Source organism: Notolabrus celidotus, chromosome 8 (genome assembly GCF_009762535.1).
Source record: "Notolabrus celidotus isolate fNotCel1 chromosome 8, fNotCel1.pri, whole genome shotgun sequence".
NCBI lineage: Eukaryota > Metazoa > Chordata > Actinopteri > Labriformes > Labridae > Notolabrus > Notolabrus celidotus.
The window spans coordinates 19,154,380-19,174,899 of NC_048279.1; the positions used below are offsets into that span (position 1 = coordinate 19,154,380).

A 20,520-nucleotide genomic window follows, 5' to 3' on the forward strand; every position below is an offset into this window, starting at 1 on the left:
GGAAAACTTCCATTAAATTTCTGGAAAGTTTCAAGTAAATTTCCGTGGGAAGTTAAGCTGGGGAATTTTGGAAATATACCAAATTGGAAACTTTCCATGGGAATTTACAGAAATGTATAGGGGACGTCGTCTCAATAGCCCCGCAGTAAGCAGTGTGCTATGTCCTATGTGGTTGTTTTAGTCAGGATAATGCTAAAATATATTTTCCCAACTATATTTAAGAGCCAACCTTCAATTTAGTAAATTCCTGGTTTATTCCCGTTAATTCCCATGGAAAGTTTCCAACTTTGAAAATTCCCAGAATTTTGCAACCCTATTCTGTAGTGACTTAATTCCCTGTCATTTAAACAGAAATTTAAATTCCAACTACTGGACTAGTCAAGACAAAAACAGAAAGCAGTCAAAATTAAGCAAAATGTATTTAATATAACTTTGCATCAGATCAGAGAGTCTGTATGTAACTCTATAAAATGTATTTGCTGAGTGAGGCTAACGTAAGCAGAGCTTGTACCACCACTTGGCTCCTCCTTGCAGGTTAATGTCCACGTCTGTGTTTTTTACAGTGTTTTGGTCAAGTTAACCAAACACTGCTTACAAACAGCTTTACCTCTGTTTGTTCAACTAATATACCACAATACGCCAAACTGTGCCATGTTGAGCTTGGCTTTTAGTGTTTTTTACATACGGATAGTATAGCGTTATAGCATTATGTCTGGTGATGACATTTTATCATTTAGTCACAACAATTGAAAAAAACATATCCGATACTCTCGGTATGGTGTACACACATTATACCCGACACATTTCAAGCAAAAGCAGAATTAACTGTAGGCTTTATCATACTTTTACACACAGTGCTCTGTCAAACATGTATTCAATTTGCTGCTTGTTTTGTAGATAGGGTAAGATTGGGTAAGGTTGTTCAAATTAAATATCCAAAGACACAGTGTACAGCCAAATCATCTTAACTAGCTCATTGGTGTTTAGAGTTAAGCTTTATGTGCATGGATTCAAGAGCATGGAAGTGAATAGTAGGTAGACATGCAAAACACCTCTGCTTTCTCTTGTAAAGAGCAATCAATAAGATCAAGATAAAGAAATTACTTTAGCTAGCTTGACATTATAGATCAAAAGTTGTTATGAATGTCAGATAAAAACCTTAAAATCTGTCAATTTTTTAAATTATTTGTATTAGATAATGATGTGATAGGAACCTGACTTGTTAGGAAAAAGAGAAGAGAGTAAGAGAGAAAGCATTGCTGCTTAGCCAACGGTATCCAACTGCCTGTCACTGTCTTTCTTTTGCTACTAGTCTGTTAGCTTTGGACTTTAAGAGGCTCCTCTGAGAATATTATAAGAGAGAAATCAACAAAGAAAACACAAATGCTTCCAAAAATTTCCTACCCAAGCTTTTAGAAGAAACGTTGTCACACTGGTGGACAGATTACCTAGAAGTATAAACTTAAAAGAAATAGTAAACACATAAGTGAAAGTAAGGGAGTATCACAGGTGAAGCATAACCATGGAGAGTAAAAGTAGCATACTTATTACCTGAATTCCCCCTCAAATGATGATTTTATTGGATCATTTTGCGGGATTAATTCACATACAGGTAGCATGTTAAAGTTAACTAACTGTTTTGAATACTATTGAGCACTTTGAGATACTCTGTTTTATCGGTCATATACAAAGAAACTTTGAACTACAGCTTCAGATGAGATAAATGTGGTGCAGATGTTCAGTAGTTCACCAGTTAGTCACTGATATAAGTCATTGTATCATCTTTCCCATTCCCTTTACAAATGTAAGTAGCATTAGATAATACTCCCACAAAGAGTTTTAGAAAGCACTTGATAATTCCCCCAGCAGTCTCTGAGCTGCTATGCCTGTCCAAATTACATGGTTCACACCCCCCCTGGTCTGCCATGGTGAATAAAGCCTTCTGTGGCCTCTTGCTGCTCACTGGGCACTAATGGAAGGCTATGCAGTTCCCTCAGACACAAAGCATATAATATTCTCACTTTTATCATATCGTGCCTCAACATGACAATCACTATGGGGAGATGGATTTTTTTTTTAAAACTCCTCTGCCCATTGTATAGGAGCCCAGAGTGGAGAGACTCAAAATAGCAATCAACATGCTTACTGTCTGCTGCCCCAATATTTTTTTTATCTGACAATTTCACATTTAATACTACCCTGCATGTTTAAACATGGAATTCCAGCAAGCAAAACACATCATCTCTTACCCTACAATGACAGAATGACCAAAAAAATATTTTCTTTTCTCAGGAGAAAAACAGTTAGAGAGGATCACTGTCCAGTGGATGATGAAATGACAGGGGATAACAATTCTGCAAATGTTGTGCATCCCTGTTGCTACATGCAGTTTCAAGCAGTAAGCTTTGGGGAATCCACCACCAGTACGGTTTATGAGAAATGAGTGCCCTCTACTGTAAGATAAAGGCATTGTGTTAAAAACTCTGGAAGATACTGGACTAACATCCTGTTTTCTCAAGCACTGTTTTGACTTGTCCTTGGTGTTGATATAATAAATGAAAGGTAAGAATAGAGGAGGAAAAATACGCTTTTAGAGTTTTCAAGTAGTGGGAGAAGTGATGCAAATCTTCCTTGTAATTATTATGTTACATATATTAGAAGACCAATACAGGTCCTACGAGCAAGTTTTTCTTTTGCTGGAGTCCAATGCAGCTAATTTGTAATAGCATATAACAAGAAGCCACAATGATTCAGACTCATATCCTTTACCATCACAGCAGAAGTGAGCACTGTAGATTATTTAGGGTGGAAGTACAAATGTGCACAAAAACGTATATCATATTCTTTTCCTCCCACATTGCATTTAATATGTATGCAGGCATACACACAGAAACATTCACAAGCACTTGACTTCCCAAGTTCAAGGTTCGTGTGTAGGGGGGGTGTCAGAGTTTGCTCCTAGCACTTCATTATTGATGATCCATATTACCTTACATCCTCACTAGTCGCGCTACAAACAAAGCCTCTTCATGAACTATTCACTGGATGATTTTGAACGGAAAATGATTCTGAGTGTGTGCTGACCCTCTGTCACTCAGCCCCCACGCATCTGATTTCACTGTAGTGAATAAGACACCAGCTGTCTTAACTAGTCAAATTTTCACATGACGGCATATCCCCTAACCTGTATTTAACGGTCAGATGACTGCTACAGTTGGCTTTCAACGGATATGGTAAAGTTTGTGTCAGAAGCAAAGTAGCCAAAACGTATGAGAAGAGTTTAGAAAAGACATCTAAGGTATAATCCTTTTTTAGTTCATTGTTTTGCCTGCATACACTGTCATAGGCTATGTTCACACTGCAGGCAAAAGTGGCCCAAATCCGATTATTTTGGGGTCAAGTGACCAGGTCAGGTTTTTTTAGAGGCACTGTGAACACTCAAATCTGGCCCAAATCTGTTTTTTTCAAATCCGATTTAGACCACTTCCTTATGTGGTCCTGAATCAGATACAGATCTGATATTTTTCAATGGGACCTCAGTGTGAATGGCCAAGGCTGATGCGCAGTTGATACTTTTACGTCACTTTATAGCGACACACGTCACAATTCTGCGTGGCGGTAGCCTTGCAAAAATGGAAGATAGTCAATGGAGGGACAGTGGGGTCTTAGAAATATATGGGGTGACACTTCCATACAAGCAAAGCTTGAGGGTTCATGCCGCACCTGGTCATTCATTCTCCAGCTCCCACTGCACAAAATCTTTGTAACAAAGGCAAAAATGCTGACTTCCTCCATGTTTATGTTTGTGAAACAGCTGCATGTGATGTCATTGTTACTGTTCTTTTGCGCATGCGGGGCAGTTCGGAGCCGCAAACAGTTCACTGGAATCGGATACAGGTCACATTATAGATGGTAATGTGAACAGGCAAACAAAAAATTGGATCTGAGCAAAAAATCGGAATTGAGCATTAAGCCTTGCAGTGTGAACGTAGCCATAATGTGGTCCATTTTTACGTTTAGTTGAAAACAAAAAATGTAATGCTGTTGTGAATAAGTGACCACATTAGCACGTGTACAAGAGAATGGTGTTTCAACATAATATTGCACCTGCGATAACATGAAACAGTGTTTGCAAATCCAAATGTGGTATTTTTCAAATCTCCTGAATATATGGCTATTAATAAAGGAAACGCCAAAAAGTCCATTTATAAAACAAACTGTAGTCCCTCTTCTTTTTTACATGATGAAATGGAGGAAAAAAAACTTTGCAGCATCATTGGTCCGTCATGGTGCCTTGCCGATGATGAGGATGCTCATGAGGAAAACCATGATAAAGAAGATCCACATGAAGAATCTGTCCATCACTTTAGCAATCTTCTTCCACTCTGCTCCTTTGGCGCACGTGGCTCTCTGCTCTCGGAAACAGTTGGCAATATACTCAACATTGCGCACCAGTTTGGTGTCCACCCCAGGGAATCCGGTTCCATAGCTACAGAACACACAGGGGCCGAAGGTAACTGCGGTACCTGTAGGTGGGGGCTTTTTGTCTTCAGGGCAGCAAGGGAGCTTTTGGTCTTCAGGGTAACAGGGGACCTTCTGGTCTTCAGGGCAGCAGTCCCCTGTAGGGATCTTCCCATTAGAGCCTTTATATTTTCCAGGTGCAGAGCTGGAGAGGTGGCTCTTCTCCTCTCTTGTGATGTGGTGTTGTGCTCTCACCCTGGGATGTTGCTGTGGCTTCGGGGTTTGATGTCTGGGGTATTTCTGACTCTGCCAGTCTTGTCGGTTAGCATGGTTTCCTGGTTTACCGTTGGCATGAATGTGGGAGCTGTAGTGCTGGTAACGGGTGTCATCCTGGGGGGAATGAAAAGAAGAAGTAGAGGAAGAGGAGGATGCAGAGGCGCAGTTCTCGCCCACTTCATAAACACAGAAAATCTTGGACATATAGTCAATGATGAGGACTTTAGCCCAGTGAGGGACTGGTTTTGCTTCTGCACCACAGAAATGGATGTTCATAATGAAGATGGTGAGGGATGTGGAGGCTGTGACCATGGTCATAGTGGCAATATAGTACTTCCCTGTGTAGAAACAAAAAACAGACAGGAGAGGAGTTTGTTGTTGAAGAATTGACCTCTCAACATTTCAATGTATTTTAATAGACACCACAATCCTACTCTGAACAACTGGTTTAGCCAGGAATGTCACCAAAGAGGTTCTACCTATCTTTGCTGGCTGTCTAGACACGCTTGTGTTTGAGAATGAATGATAACACAAAGGTGAAGGTGCAGCTTGAAGTGAGGGCACAGTCATTACTTTTTGGGAGATTGTCTTACATATTTTATAAACAAAAACTTAATGGAGACACAAGGTCTGACAAAGTTATGGCAGTTAATCCTAAAGGGGGGTTTCCTTTGAAAAAGAAAATCCACCATATTCACACAGCAGCATATGTACTGTGACCAATGTCAAGGGTTAGAAGCTAAATTACTGTTATGATGTTCAACCAATGTGTTCATGGTTTTAAATCTTAAATTTGTAAGGGATAATCCAAATGTGTATGATTTCACTGTTTCTCAATTTACCACAACTTAAAACCACTTTAAACCATAGAAAGTGAAAGGTTAGGACATTAGGCCAGATTTTAAGGTAAAACAGCATTTAAAATAATCCATAAACCACCGTAAGACAAAGGTTAAGGTCAGTATTTATTAATATATATAGCTAACATTGTCATTAAAAAGTGCTGCAAGAGTTCTGATTCAAGATGTTGGCTAAAAATGTCCAGGTTATGTTAATTGGCTGAATGTTAATGTTAGCTGTTGCAAATCAACTGTTTACATTGTTTTTCTTAGTCACATGCTGCCCAGATTTTTATGCTGCATTTAGCTGATTTGGAGACATATATTGCCTAAAATAGACTTTTAAAAGGGTCCATTTGACCTGCAACATAATAGGAGGGTTAATAATGATATAATGTGGAAAATGGCTCAATACAGCCTTCTAAATTTAATCTTTTCATTGTATTTTAAGCTGCTGATTATTTAAGAGGAACTGAAATGATATAGATTTTTCCAACTCTGGGACTAAGCAGCACAACATCATGACAGCAATTTAGCTTCTCATCACGAGTATGACATCATGAAAAATGATAGCAATGGTAATATGGCGAGTAGTCAGCCTTAAGGTCAAGAAAGTTTTATGACAAGTTGTCTCACTGCTGTTTACAGATTTCATTCTAAATGAGGAACAACCGCCATATGCTGCCACTCCTAAAGCCAAGCTGCTAGCTTTAACACCCTGTCGAGAGTGGTGGACTCTGTTGGAGAACTGGTGGAGAGCAGAATGAGGAGCATGATAAAGTCCATCCTCAGTAACAGTAGTCACCTCCTGCATGACACTGTGGTCGCTCAGCAAAGCAGCCGCAGTGACCGACTCCTCCACTTTATTAATACTACTGATAGTAGCTTTTAACCTATTTTATTCACTTTACCTTGTTGATGTTTTTTACTGTACTGCCTGACTTTGAGAGTGCTTGGTTGTGCATGGCACACGCTGTATGCTGCTGGACACCCAAATTTCCCCTGTTGGGGATGAATAAAGTATTTTTCTTTCTTTCTCATTTCTTTCTTTCTTTCTTTCTTTCTATCTATCTATCTATCTATCTATCTATCTATCTATCTATCTATCTATCTATCTATCTATCTATCTATCTATCTATCTATCTATCTATCTATCTATCTATCTATCTATCTATCTATCTATCTATCTATCTATCGATCGATCGATCGATCTATCTATCTATCTATCTATCTAGAACACTCTTACCTATGAGGGGCACACTCTCAGATGGAGGCATGCTCTCTGCCACCATCAGCTGAAACACAGTAAGAGCCAGAAGAACCGTCACTCCAAGGGAAACTTTCTCTCCAGAGTCTGCAGGCAGGTAGAAACCCAGAGGAGCCAAGAAGGAGATGAGGAAGCATGGGAGGAGGAGGTTGAAGATGTAAAAGGAGGATCGGCGCTGAAGGAGCACGGTATAGGTGATGTCTGGATATGGGTCAGAGCAGCAGCCATACATGATGACATTCTTAGTGGCTGGCATGCCGTGGCACTCCCACTCCACGTTCTCCACAAAGTCTGACAGGTCACCGCTGTCCATGCCCATGATGATGTCTACCTGAGAACATGGTTCTGGATGAGTAGGTGTAGAGGAGGAAAAGCGCCTCCACACATAAACATTATCAAAGACAGAGTCTCATGGAAAGACTGAATGTATATCCGATCTCTTACCTGGTTTCCATTGTAGGTCCAGGAGCCAAATGTCAGGTTACATTCCTGGCTGTCAAAGGGGAAGTAGGAGACGTCCACCACGCAGGAGCTCTTGGTGATGGCAGGAGCATCCCAGGTGATCTCTCCGTTGTAGCGCAGTCTCACGTTGGTGTCCATTGGCCCTGAGAAATCATCGTCAGCTCTGAAGGAGGAGAGAATGTTCACATAGATCAATAAGTCATGTGTTGTTTGTCTCAGTGTTATTATAAGAAGAAAAGGACCTGAAGTCTGTTTGATGAAACTGAGGGGAGAGTGGTTTTCGTTAGAGTTCATTATTGTTCATGTTGTATGCATGAGACACTGAGTTGTATTTGACACACCTTACCCTCTAGTATGGGCTGATGTAACAGTCCTGCAACAAAACCTAAACCTCAGAGGTTTATAGTATCCAGACTACAGCCTCAAAAAGTACAATAGATCTGATTTCACACTCCTCTAATCCCTGACTTTTCTATGAAAGGGAGGATGTATAGGGAACAGGTTGTTATAGAAGAGTGAAACACCGGCAGGGTGAGCATGCTGAGTAATTTAAGATGATGCTGCAGTAACAAAATGATATGAAACAGAAAGATCTGATCATTATAGATTGAATGTGTGTGTGTGCGTGCATGTGTGTCTGACGTACGGGCGTACTTATTATAGAGGACGAGGTCGGGCCTCCACACCAGACTGCTTGGGATATGGATCACCTCCAGTCCATCATAGTCATCCTTGTTCCACCTCAGGTACGTGTCATGCCACGTCTGCCGGATCCAGAGGTATGCAATCAGCACCTGATTCCTCTCATCCTTCATTCATAAACACACACACACAAACACACACTTTACATAACAAGACTATAGTCACAGAAACCTACACACTAGTATTATTGTATATAGCACATATCTTCTTGGATTCCAATCTGCTGCTCATTAACTCCCGAGGAGGATCACTGGGGCTAACAGGCTTCAGATTATCACAACAGCTGAAATCCAGACCTGTCTGTCAATATCAGGTGGATAAGTACAGTTGAAGGCTGGCGGAGGTGGGAGGAGACGGCTTCCAGAGCTTCACTTAAAGCACAGGCACTCTGGGTAATACAGCACGCTAACATGTTTTCCTGTTATTTGTCTGTCTCCTCAAACCTGACAAACTGACAGCCTTGTGTACCGCATCCTGTTTTCAACCACATACTGCAAACTCACGTGCACAAACAAGTGCTTCTTCACCGTGGGATGGCACAGCACTGAACCTGAACAGGAACCTGAGACGGCAGAGTAACAGTAGGCTTGCCCTGACCTGTACAGCAGGAGGTCTGTCAGTCATACACTACAGCAAATATACTTTGTTTTTGTAGTGATCATTTACAAGATCTATGACTAAGAGGAAAAATAATCAGCAAATATCTCATGAGGGTAGGGAAAGTTATGTTTGAAGAACGTGTTATTTCAATGATTAATTTCTCACCATAGTATAAATTGTTTATGATGAAATGCTGCAAGAGTTTAAATTTAGGGATGTTGCCGATGTGCAGGTACCCACCATGTCTTTGATCTGAGAGAGGGTGATCTGTAAGGTGACATTGAGCGCTCTGTCTGTATCCTCTACAGGCCGCAGAGCACTGGAATAATTCTCCATCAAATCGTTCAGGAGCTTGTGAGCAAAGTGACCCTGAGCAGAGTGAGCCACTGCAGGGGAAAGGTGGGTTCATTAGTCATTGTGACAAGCAAACAAAGGTCTTTAAAAATAGTTATGCAGCTGTACTTATTATACATGCAGAAGTGTAAAAATATAACTCTGTTGCTGTGTGGCAAAACCAAGAAGAATACACTTTATTTTAAAAGTCTTTACACGTCCTATAGTGCAGCTCAACTATTGTATAAAATATATGATTATTTGTTATCGCTTGTTTTGATGTCATATGTGAAGACTATAAATGCCAAATTTAACATATACACACAAACATGCTTAACAACCACCTCCAGACTGAACCACCACTGCACCACTAACTGCACTTTCCATCCTGTACATTCATTCATTCATTCTGCGCAAACTGTAAAATGTAAAAACTTTAAAATTTAAATCTCTTTTAATCCCTATTGCACTACTGTACATATATAGTCTAGTCATTCATGTAGATACATATTATATCTCATTTATTCTTCAGTCATATTTGTATATTCTGTATTATGCATGTTATTTAACTTACTGCTAAAGCACTTATGGTTAGATGCAATCTATATTTCATTGCTTGTACCTGTGACATGCTCAATGACAATGAATTGAATCTAAATCTAATCTAAATCTAAAATGTGCAGGAATATATTTCTCCTTATAAAAAAAACCCCCAACTATTATAAAAGTAGTTTTTTGTTGTTTGGCTGACCCTGGAGAAAAAGTTCAGTCGGTGAAGTGCATGGGAACTTTGTTTCAGTGTGGTTATGGCCCTTATCTTGATAGTTGGCTGGCTAATAGTATTGATGTATTGATAAGAATGTCCAAACTTTCACAAGTTTCTTTAAATTGTTTTGCTAAACAGTTCAAAATAAGTACAAAACAAAAGTATTTTTCCTTTTAGGAACATTTAGCAAAAGATACATGCAGCTCTTTACTTACAAGACAGAGTAGTATAGTAATCACACAGTATCACAGTCAATATTGATACAACTCCTACATATCTTTGTAAGAGAAAGAAAGGCATATATGCACAAGATTAAAATTTGAGTAACAAGTTACATCATTACATCTTAATGTGTCTCCTTCGTCTGTAAGCAACTTACAAAGATTGTCAGACTCACCTTCAGGAAGCAGCATCACCAGACAGATCATTTGAATCATCTTCAGCACTTAAAAAAAACGTCTAAGATGAAGTAAAAGATGTCTGCGTCTAGCAATCTAATGGTCCTTTGGTTTCATCCGTTATCAGGCCTGACATGATGCCCGTTCAACCCCAGTTGAACTCAGCTGCAGATAGCAGGGCACCATCTCATCCGGTCGTCCTTGCGGTCAGGCAGCTCTTACAGCTTGGCAGGGGAGGCAACATGTCTGCAGACACGGAATAAAACTCCGGCTATCACGTAACAGCATCAGACCAAGAGAAACAGGATAACCGCGAACCATCGTCTCACCTCACAATGGGCTATTTACCTGTCAATCAAACGCCTGAGGACAGGTGGGCTGCTGGGCTGCTTCCACAAATAGTAATACCAGAGTGACATGGAGAAAAGATGAGGAATGATAACTCACTTATATAAAATGCAGTTGTGTCTAATTAAGAGTGTGGTTAAGCATTTGGATGTGGAAATAAATTAAAGGTAGACCTGCTCTAACAACACCTTAATTACAAAGACACATTTTCTTCTTTTTTTGCCAAACAAAGGCACTCTAGTCTTGACTAGATTTAAATCCAGAATAAATAAAAAAATGTAACCTTGACTAAAAATCTCTATAAGTAATCTCCATATTGAGAATGTCTTGAATATCACCTTTGAGACGAAGATGCATTTTTGTCTCTTGTCTATTTTTGTACCTTTATTTTTATTTTTATTTTTAATATTTTGTTTTGTTTTTCTATTTTTTATTGTTATTTTGGAACTACCTACTGTCTGTTTTTATTCTGTAATATTAACTCCCCTCATACAGAAGGCTTCCTTCTCTTCTTTTCTGTCCTTTATATAAATCTATTTTCTGTTTGTGTTTAAATATGAAAAGCAAAATAAAATATATATTAAAAAAACTAAAAAAACTAAACTAAAAAGTACGGTAATTTTCACTGAAATAAATGTACTTTTTATTCGTTTAGAAATGTTTTCCTTAGTTTTGATCAGACGGAATGGTTTAAAATATTTTCTATCAGGTAACTTGAAACTTGAAACTTTATAGACTGAGAACAATCACAAGGATTACAGAGTAACACTAATAGATGATTTTAGGATGAGGTGTATGACTGATACCAATAAATGTTTGATTATAAATTACCCTGGATTTCTATGGATTCTCTAAGCCTACAAGGGTATAAAAAACCATGCCATGGGTCATTTAGTTTCTGAACAGAAATTTAGAGTGGGAAAAAGAGGAGATAATTCCCTAAGATTATGTGTTCCCTGTAAATATTCCAAAAGAACAAAGTCACATATAAGTGAGGTGTATTTAGGAGTCTTAGTTACATCATGGTAAATAATTTAGAGTAAGGCCACTTTAACTCTGCTGTTGCATCACAGATGACATAATTCCCTGCAGCAACACTGTGGGTGTCATCTTTATCTCCCAGTGGGTCAAAGTATAGAAATATCCTGTATCATGGCTTGAACAAAGTGCATCAAAGTAGATATCATGTAGTGAAGTCTGTTAGACCTTCAGTGCTTTAATAATGCAACAAGTTAACTTTATATAATTTGTAGTCTAATGTATTCTGCCCTGTGTAGAACAGCCCTCTACTGTGGGGTGCTTGGAGGAGTTCCAGATGGAAGATAAACAAGCAAGATATGCCAACATCTAGACGGATAAAAAAATTAGCTTATGTCACACAGACTGATTCACTGTGCAGCATAAGTTAGTAAAATCACCAGCCATACTGTTAGTCCTTCCATGTATTTAAGTTGTTCCTGAGTTATTTGGAAAAATATTAACATACATGTGTTTGTTCTTTCTGTATGTACGTGTGTATGGACAGAAAGGTGTCCCGATTATTGCCAGGGTTTGTTGGAGAGGTTCCGAATCACACAACATGCTACCAAACAGGCCATCTGTCTGTTGTTCATTCTCAGCATGCTGAACCGTACACAAGGTGATCTGAACGCTACAAAAAGAGCCTGTGTTACCTCCTTTTTGAGGCTCTAAAAAGTGTTTTCTAAACCAGAACATTATGTAATAGCCAGTATTAGCACTGTACCAAGTTAAAGTACAAATGTACAGCAAAGTTTATTCCCCATACATATAATCTGTCCTCCACTTCTTCAGCATGCACATTATTTACCTGGCTTGCTTGCTCCATTTTCAATGGTAAAGTTATTCCTTATAGATTCAATTTCTGTTAGTCTTGGAAAAATAAAGTGTTGCCCTAGTTTTTATTCAAATTTATTCAAACCACATTTGTTATAAACCCCCACATCCAAAAACTGTTTCTCTCTTATTAATATTTTAACCATCATCAATAAATGTATCATAATTGACTTCATAACCATGGACATTATATATCTTGTCGTTGTTTGCATTCCTTTGTTCAGAAACTATTCCAGTTCACATAGTGCTGTAAAGACAGGTCACACAAAGGTAGAATGTTTTAATTTACACAGACTTTAATATCTTTATTTACAGATGAATCATTTTGACATATTTATCCGTTGGCGTCGTTAAGATGCTGCAATATTTTTCAAACTGGTTTTGATCTTTTGCCATCCAGACTTCTGACAAGTTTTGTTACTGCTGAACATGTTTTTTGTTTCGCTTTCTGTTTAAAAACAAGAATCCGAATGTGTTCCTGCAGGAGGGCAAAAACAAATGATTTATTTTCTGAAAATATGAGGAAGGGATGAGTGAAGAATGCTTTGTTGATGACAAGTGTAGGGATGGGCGCTGGAGTTTGCTGCAAGAGCTTTGTGTTTGTAAGATAACTATCTTACAACAGTGGCTTAAAACTGGTACTGTCTGAACACCTCAGTGACACTTTACGAGCTGGTTTACAGAACAAGGAAGGAGCCTCATCCCATTTGGTGCCTGAATAAAACTCACTTCACTTTTACAAAATTGTATTTCAATGTCCACATCATTAAAGAAAATATATGCCCTCTTTTGTGCCATAAAAATCTCCCAGTGACATAGTAACAAAAACGATTCAAAAGGTTCCACTTAGTAGCTAATTATGCACACTCTATCTCTGTAGTGTTTGACGCAATGGAAGAACATTTCACAAGCGATACTAATTTAAAAATTCAATTTTCCTAGAACTTGGCTCAATTCCTGTTTAGTTAACCAGCCCAACAGAGCATTAAAATCATGACCAAGGCCAAAAAGAGCCTCCAAGAATGTCTTTACTATCTCCTACTAAAGGTTTCCACGAATGAAAAGTAAATGCACTGCATAGGCAAGGATAAGCCGCTGACAGCAGCTTCCTGGACGCAGCCTAAAAGCTGGCAGGCTGGCGGGTGTGGGCAGGGTCGTTAAGTCTGGCATTTGCTCTTGAAGGTGAGAGAGAGATGCCTGTGACACTTCTGATTGTAGTACGGAGTGGAATGTTGAATGAACCTAAGAAAACCACAGATAAGAGCTCACAGAGCGACTGATTGGAGTGTGGTACAGCAGAGATGATGAGCATGGAGGAGAGATGCCACACTGAGGGGATGAATGGGAGTTTGTGGAGGTGAGGACTCCACCTTGTCACAGAAGGGGGCAAACGGGGGGAGACGACTTGAGATAGCTGGAAATTTGGAGGAGAGAGGGCATGTATGTATGTATGAGAGGGGGGAAATAGGGATCAAGAGGAAGATGAATAGGGTGTTGAGAATCAGTTACTGAGCAGTAGCTCTGTTGCTGTCTCCACGTCCCAGGATTTTGACGACAACGCCACTATTACTGCATTCTGGGAAGAGATGAAACAACAGTTTAATTTGAATATGCTGCAGAATTCAGCTGTGTGAAATGCACAAAACTTGAGAACAAAGTCAAAAGATTCTTACTTTTTCAAAGCCCATGGCACAGAGTTTGTCTATTTTACGTGTGTACTCTGGACTGGAGACGGGAGCGCCTGCGTAAACATGAGACCAGAGCCTCGCTGTCTGTTTGAACATCTCTGGGTTCTGCTTGTACTGTGCGGTGAACAAATGTAAAAAAAAAACTCCAAGTTAGTCTGCATAGTAAACATTGTGTCTGTCACTGAGTTTAGATTTCCCTGCACACATGCACCGGAAAAGTAGCTCACTTACATTATGTAGACCATTTTGTCTATGTGGCTCCAAAACAGATGGCAATAAAATAACTGCAAAATGTTCAGGCTGCTGCTACATTGAGAGAAAAAAATTGTAGAGCTGAAGTTTGCCAGGCCCAGCTTTTTGTTTCCATGCTGTGTTTGCACTTTTTTTTTTTTTTAAATGTAATGCAGGTGTAGATTTTCCATTATCATAAGCTACTAGCATTAAAACAGTTCTGAAAACAAAAACAACACAGCTTCAGGGTTCCCACTCTTTTCCAGAGATCATTTTCCAAAACATTTCCAGGACATTTTCAGTGATGATCAAGCTGGTATGACAGTCTAAATTGAGTTCCTAATTTAGTTCCTAAATAGTCTAATATGTTCCTCTCAGTGGAAGTCTACATTGAAAGATGTGCAGTCTATGGCTATCCATGAAATCATTGCTTACATACTTAAAAATGATGGCAAATTAATTATAGAACAATGCAACCACAGATGTACAGCACTTTATTAGTGCAACCAAGTAACAATGATGGCCAACTCTCATCTCAGCTTATCTTTTCTCAAAAAATATAAAATGAGCTAAGTAAAAAACAAAAGAACCAGCAAAGGACTCTGGAAGCTGCCTTACTGAAATAATTAAATAATAATATTAAGAGGATCAGTGCATAAATTGACTGAAATATAACTGAATGACAAAAATGGCCACAAATGTTGAATGGGGATGTGTTTCTTTTTTTTTAACCTTGTCAGGTCGCACGCAGTCATGTTGGAATAATTCCCCAGGACAATCTGTGATTTTCCAGGCCATTTTACTTTTCCTCCCATTTTCCAGTACTGGAAAACAGTTGACCAGTTTTCAGGTTTTCCAGGATGCGTGGTAACCCTGCAGCTTCATAGCCAGTTGGATTCAAAATACCTCTTTCCAGAAGGGCTATTTAAAAAAAACTAAAACCATCACCCACTTAATCTTATCTAACCTTGTTTTACTCCTCTGAATGTGTTTCACCGGGCTGTGGGCCGTTTCAGTGACAGATGACTGTTACTACACTGTGAGTTAAGCAAATAGTATGTAGGTGTTACAATGTGTCCAGTGGAGTGGGGCAAACAGCCACACTTGCTGCCTACACATGATATTTCACAACATGTCTTTACCAGCAATGCAATCGTTATTGCTTTACGTGAAACTAGGAACAAGTGAAGAGCACAAAATGCACTGCAGCACCTGTATGAGGGAATTTCAGGTGACAGTTCAGGGTCAAACACAAGTGAGTCACACATAGTTTACATATCAACAAAAAAATGAGCTTTAAAGTTGCAAAAAAACAAAAAAAAACAGTTGTCACACCAATTTATGAGAGTTTATGAGAGTCTGAAATAAAGGATGCACCAATCCGATCCTGGTATCGGATATCGGCTAGATCAGGCTAAAAAAGCTAGATCAGATATATGTGACAAGGGGCCAATATATAATGCCGATCCATATGGCAGATCTATTCATCTCAGTTCTATGCTCTTCTGTGTTTACAACAGCCATGTGCGTCTCCTACATCATCAGCTACAGCCAGTCTGTGCATTTTTGCCCAGTGGAGCATGATGGAGGATAACTACAGAGACTCTGCGGTTATGGTGCATGTCACGCTTCTTTTGCTAACAACTCCGCCAGAAACTTGCAACATGTGCAGCGCTAATGTTTCAACGGATGGCAGTCGCGCTGAAAAATGTAAATAAATGAGAAATTGTAATTTTATGAATTTGGAGCCTAATTTGTTTCCCCCCTGGTAAAACTATAAATACATATCTGAAGTAACTTAGACCACCAAAGCCCAAATATCATGAATGCACACCAACCTGATTGGCTACCACTGCGTCCTGTGGATCATCTGGTTCTGCGGCTGCCAGTAAGGCTTGTAGTGACAGGAGGACCGTCCTCAGCGTCATTGCAGCCGCCCTTTAAGAACATACAGGCGACTGATTAATGGAGCACCAAGTTAGGGCCGACTTTCCTCATGGACTCATACAGATGTGTTTATAGTTCTGTTTGTGAGTGGCAGGGGAATATGTTCAGTATTTATTATGATGGTTTGAGGTTTAAATACCTTCCATCTAAATGTGTTTGAACACAATAATCATTGTTTTTGACAAGAGGGGTTAATAATAACAACCAATGCTAACTACATCATCTTAAAGTCTAATAATAATCACAGATTAACTAAGTCTGTTTCATAATTAAAATGATGACTCTGTATAAGTACACACAAGTTATTGGCACAGATATAAAGTTAAAATTACAGACAGTAGAATTGCTTTGTAGTCAGAGGTCAGCATGAAAACAACAACTCAGATAAAGCTTTGTCTTTTGTAAAGAAGTCTTGGAAGGACTAGAAAGTATTTTACAGTGGAGGTATGGTATACAAGGAATTCAAGGAATACTGGCCCACATTCACTCACCACTGGTCTTTGAGTATGTCCAGACATATCGCACCTGTGACTGAACTGATGTTGGGATGCCAGATCTTTGTGATAAACCGCACCTGAGAGATAAGAAAATCATTAGCAAGTGAAATTATGAAGCCAATATCCACAAGAAAACAGATTGGTTATCAGTGACTAAAAAGTAATGACTTCCTACCTTAGGAGGATTGAATGGATACGTCTCTGGAATTTTAATTTCTAGTTGATATTTACCCCCTGGAAGAAAAGGAGATGCATCATAATTATCAAACATGCAAAATAAAGATGACTCATCCAAGTTTCTTTGATGAAAATGAAAGAGTATGTGAAGGCTATATAAACAGTTAACTCGTACGGCTTTATTGCTATAAAAACAAAAGTTGCTTGCAGTGATTTCCAAAATCACATAACTGTGCAACCACGCCTGTTGGTAGGCAGACAGAGGAAGGTTAAGCTAGCATTTCCTTACCTTCATATGGCGTGTCAGGTGGCCCTGCTATCTCCCCTCTGAGCTCTGTGAAGTTCTCATCAACCAGGTCCACTGTTATCTGGTTTTTGCTAGTCTGTAGAAGGGAAATGGGATAGAGTCATTATGACATATCACATACATGTGCAATACTTGATTTCCGGTTCAATACCTCATAACCATGTGCAATATTGTAATTATTCCATAACATATTTTATAATTATATTCATCTACTACATGTGCACTCTGGCTTAGGCTGATTTAACTTATTTCATGTCTTAAAAGTACTTCTATACCTTTCGTTGTACAGATAGTATTTTAGTTTTTTTATTTTTGGATTTATGTTAAGGGTTTATATATGTATTGTCCTTACTGTCTAGTTGTGTCCTTACTGTCTCCTTACTGTCTTGTTATGTCCTAATTGTCTTATTGTTTCCTTATTGTCTTGTTGTGTCCTTACTGTCTTGTTCTGTTGTGTTGTGTCCCTACCGTTTTGTTGTGTCCCTACTGTCTTGTTGTTTCCTTCCTGTCTTGTTGTGTCCCTACTGTCTTGTGTCCTTACTGTCTTGTTGTGTCCTTCCTGTCTTGTTGTGTCCTTACTGTCTTGTTGTGTCTCTACTGTCTTGTTGTTTCCTTCCTGTCTTGTTGTGTCCCTACTGTCTTGTTGTGTCCCTACTTTCTTGTTGTTTCCTTCCTGTCTTGTTGTGTCCTTACTGTCTTGTTGTGTCTCTACTGTCTTGTTGTTTCCTTCCTGTCTTGTTGTGTCCTTAATGTCTTGTTGTTTCCTTACTGTCTTGTTGTGTCCTTACTGTCTTGTTGTGTCCCTACTGTCTTGTTGTGTCCCTACCGTCTTGTTGTGTCCTTACTGTCTTGTTGTGTCCTTACTGTCTTGTTGTGTCCTTACTGTCTCGTTGTGTCCTTACTGTCTCGTTGTGTCCTTACTGTCTTGTTGTGTCCTTACTGTCTTGTTGTGTCCCTACTGTCTTGTTGTGTCCTTACTGTCTTGTTGTGTCCTTACTGTCTTGTTGTGTCCTTACGTTCTTGTTGTGTCCCTACTGTCTTGCTGTGTCCTTACTGTCTTGTTGTGTCCTTACTGTCTTGTTGTGTCCTTACTGTCTTGTTGTGTCCTTACTGTCTTGTTGTGTCCCTACTGTCTTGTTGTGTCCTTACGGTCTTGATATCCTTACTGTCTTGTTGTGTCCTTACTGTCTTGTTGTGTCCTTACTGTCCTTACTGTCTTGTTGTGTCCTTACTGTCTTGTTGTGTCCTTACTGTCTGGTTGTGTCCTTACTGTCTTGTTGTGTCCGTACTGTCTTGTTGTGTCCTTACTGTCTTGTTGTGTCCTTACTGCCTTGTGTCCTTACTGTCTTGTTGTGTCCTTACTGTCTTTTTGTGTCCTTACTATCTTGTTGCATCCTCGATGTCTTGTTGCGTCCTTACTGTCTATTTGTTAAGGACCAGTGTTCCATTCACCACGTCATATTTATAGTGTGTGCGAGCTCACTTGGTCAATAAAGTTTTCTTGAATCTTGAATCCTGATTAAGGAGACAGGCAGACTACGAAGTGTTAAGCTTGCTTGCTGTCAAACTCAAACCTGCCGATGCAGCATAAGTTGACACCCCCCGCGGCATGAGCCAAAAGTTGACCTCAACTTGTTGCAAACATCGGATTACATATAATAGGCAGTGTAACGTAATTTGACATGGTTGTAAAGAATAATGTCGATCCAGGAGGACAAATATGAGAGTAAACACCAAGTATTACACGGTGATCTGTCTTTGCTAACGCAGCTAGCTTGGTTTCCATTGGTGGCATAACAAGCGAGAAAGCTATGTTAGCAGCACTACGACGCTACATTACTTATCTTCATTTCTCAAGTGCTTTGCTGCCAACAATGACATCCTCGCTTTGCCTTTTCTACAGTGGTATCACAGCAGCCAACTTAAACAGCAATCTATAAAGCTAGATGCACTGTCGTGTCTGATTCAGTTAGCAGAAAGCTAGCAGCTTGGTGATTAGGAAGCTGACAGCTGAGCCAGGGACGCGTCATCCACATTCAGCCTCGTAGTTGAAGAAAGATAAAAGTAGAGCTGTATCAATACAAGACAACTGGGAGAACTGACCTCTTCGCTTTTGATCACTTCCTTAAATTCTCGTTTTATCCTCTGAACTGCGATGTTGGCCATGGTTCCCCCGTGTTCCCGTCCGGTTGGGGCCTCGCCGCCGTCCGTCCGACCTGACTAACGTGAGCAGCTAGCTTGTTTTGCTTTCAGTAGCTCTCTGCACTTTCTGGACACAACCTGAGATCAACGAGCTGAAACGATGTTCGCCGTCAGTCCCTCTTGGAATCGTGATGGATTAAATCGTTACGATAGATCAACTTACATGTACCATCTCAAATATGTAACAACACAATGGTTGATGGCACTAAAACATTTTAATACCAAACTGCATGCAGTCTGGAGGAGATGTGGTCATGTGATATGTATTGCCATCCTGAATACTGTGTTCCTATTGGTTCATCTGTTCATGCTGCAAAAATCATAGACTGTAAAAAAATGCAATACTACTATTATTACTTAGCATATTTTTTGTTTTCCTAATAATAACAATAATAATAACAATAATGAAAAATAACTACAATCATTGTTATTTCTAGAATCGTCGTTGTAGTAATTGTTACTTTTGTTTATGTTTTTGTTGATGTTGTTGTGTTTGTTGTTGTTGTTGTTGTTTTCATTGCTCATGTTCTTTTTGCTGCTGCTGTAGCTTAATGTGGGATGCTCTGTACATGTGCACTCTGGCTTAGGCTAATTTAACTTATTTCATGTCTTAAAGTACTTATATACTTTTCTTTGTACAGATAATATTTTTATTTTTATTTAGAATTTTTGGATTTACGTTTAGGTTTATATATTTATTTCCCTTACTGTTTTGTTGTGTCCTTACTGTCTTGTTGTGTCCTTACTGTCGTGTTGTGTCCTTACTGTCTTGTTGTGTCCTTACTGTCTTGTTGTGTCCTTACTGTCATGTTGTGTCCTTACTGTCTTGTTGTGTCCTTACTGTCTTGTTGTGTCCTTACTGTCATTTCCTGTCCCTACTGTCTTGTTGTGTCCCTGCTGTCTTGTCTTGCTGTGTTCATACTGCCTTGTTGTGTCCTTACTTCCTTAATGTCTTGTTGTGTCCTTATTGCCTTACTGTCTTGTCTTGTTGTGTACACTTGTTGTGTCCTTACTGCCTTAATGTCTTGTTGTGTCCTTATACTGCCTTACTGTCTTGTTGTGTCCTTTCTGAGTTGGAGCTGAAACGATGTTCGCTGTCAGTCCCTCTTGGAGTAGTGATGGATTAAATCGTTACGATAGATCATCTTACATGTACCATCTCAAA

The 20,520-nt window shown here is 39.3% G+C and overlaps 2 protein-coding genes across 2 annotated transcripts; both read right to left on the reverse strand.

The window, feature by feature from the left end:
- Nucleotides 1–3,969: 3,969 nt before the first annotated feature.
- Nucleotides 3,970–10,346, reverse strand: LOC117817735 (neuronal acetylcholine receptor subunit alpha-9-II). Its single transcript, XM_034690492.1, has 6 exons — nucleotides 10,104–10,346; nucleotides 8,848–8,993; nucleotides 7,960–8,114; nucleotides 7,288–7,468; nucleotides 6,823–7,174; nucleotides 3,970–5,075 (listed from the first exon to the last, which is right to left on the reverse strand). The coding sequence occupies exons 1-6, from the start codon at nucleotides 10,141–10,143 to the stop codon at nucleotides 4,285–4,287; spliced, it is 1,665 nt and encodes a 554-aa protein (XP_034546383.1). The 5' UTR covers nucleotides 10,144–10,346; the 3' UTR covers nucleotides 3,970–4,284.
- Nucleotides 10,347–12,577: 2,231 nt separating this feature from the next.
- ube2ka (ubiquitin-conjugating enzyme E2Ka (UBC1 homolog, yeast)) lies at nucleotides 12,578–19,626 on the reverse strand. Its single transcript, XM_034690090.1, has 7 exons — nucleotides 19,257–19,626; nucleotides 17,136–17,229; nucleotides 16,845–16,903; nucleotides 16,664–16,746; nucleotides 16,064–16,163; nucleotides 13,980–14,108; nucleotides 12,578–13,882 (listed from the first exon to the last, which is right to left on the reverse strand). Exons 1-7 carry the CDS (start codon nucleotides 19,317–19,319, stop codon nucleotides 13,808–13,810), a joined length of 603 nt encoding a protein of 200 aa, XP_034545981.1. The 5' UTR covers nucleotides 19,320–19,626; the 3' UTR covers nucleotides 12,578–13,807.
- Between the last annotated feature and the right edge of the window lie 894 nt (nucleotides 19,627–20,520).

What these genes read in the sequence shown, in the direction of transcription:
- LOC117817735 (XM_034690492.1), bottom strand. Translation starts at nt 10,143, where the DNA reads ATGATTCAAATGATCTGTCTGGTGATGCTGCTTCCTGAAG. An exon ending in TCTCTCAGATCAAAGACATG is followed by an intron (nt 8,115 to 8,847) that starts GTGGGTACCTGC and finishes TTATGAATGAAG; the next exon opens with GATGAGAGGAATCAGGTGCT. An exon ending in TGAGAGTGTGCCCCTCATAG is followed by an intron (nt 5,076 to 6,822) that starts GTAAGAGTGTTC and finishes GTTTCTACACAG; the next exon opens with GGAAGTACTATATTGCCACT.
- ube2ka (XM_034690090.1), bottom strand. Translation starts at nt 19,319, where the DNA reads ATGGCCAACATCGCAGTTCAGAGGATAAAACGAGAATTTAAGGAAGTG. An exon ending in AAGTGATCAAAAGCGAAGAG is followed by an intron (nt 17,230 to 19,256) that starts GTCAGTTCTCCC and finishes TCCCTTCTACAG; the next exon opens with ACTAGCAAAAACCAGATAAC. An exon ending in GACATACTCAAAGACCAGTG is followed by an intron (nt 16,164 to 16,663) that starts GTGAGTGAATGT and finishes ATGTTCTTAAAG; the next exon opens with GGCGGCTGCAATGACGCTGA.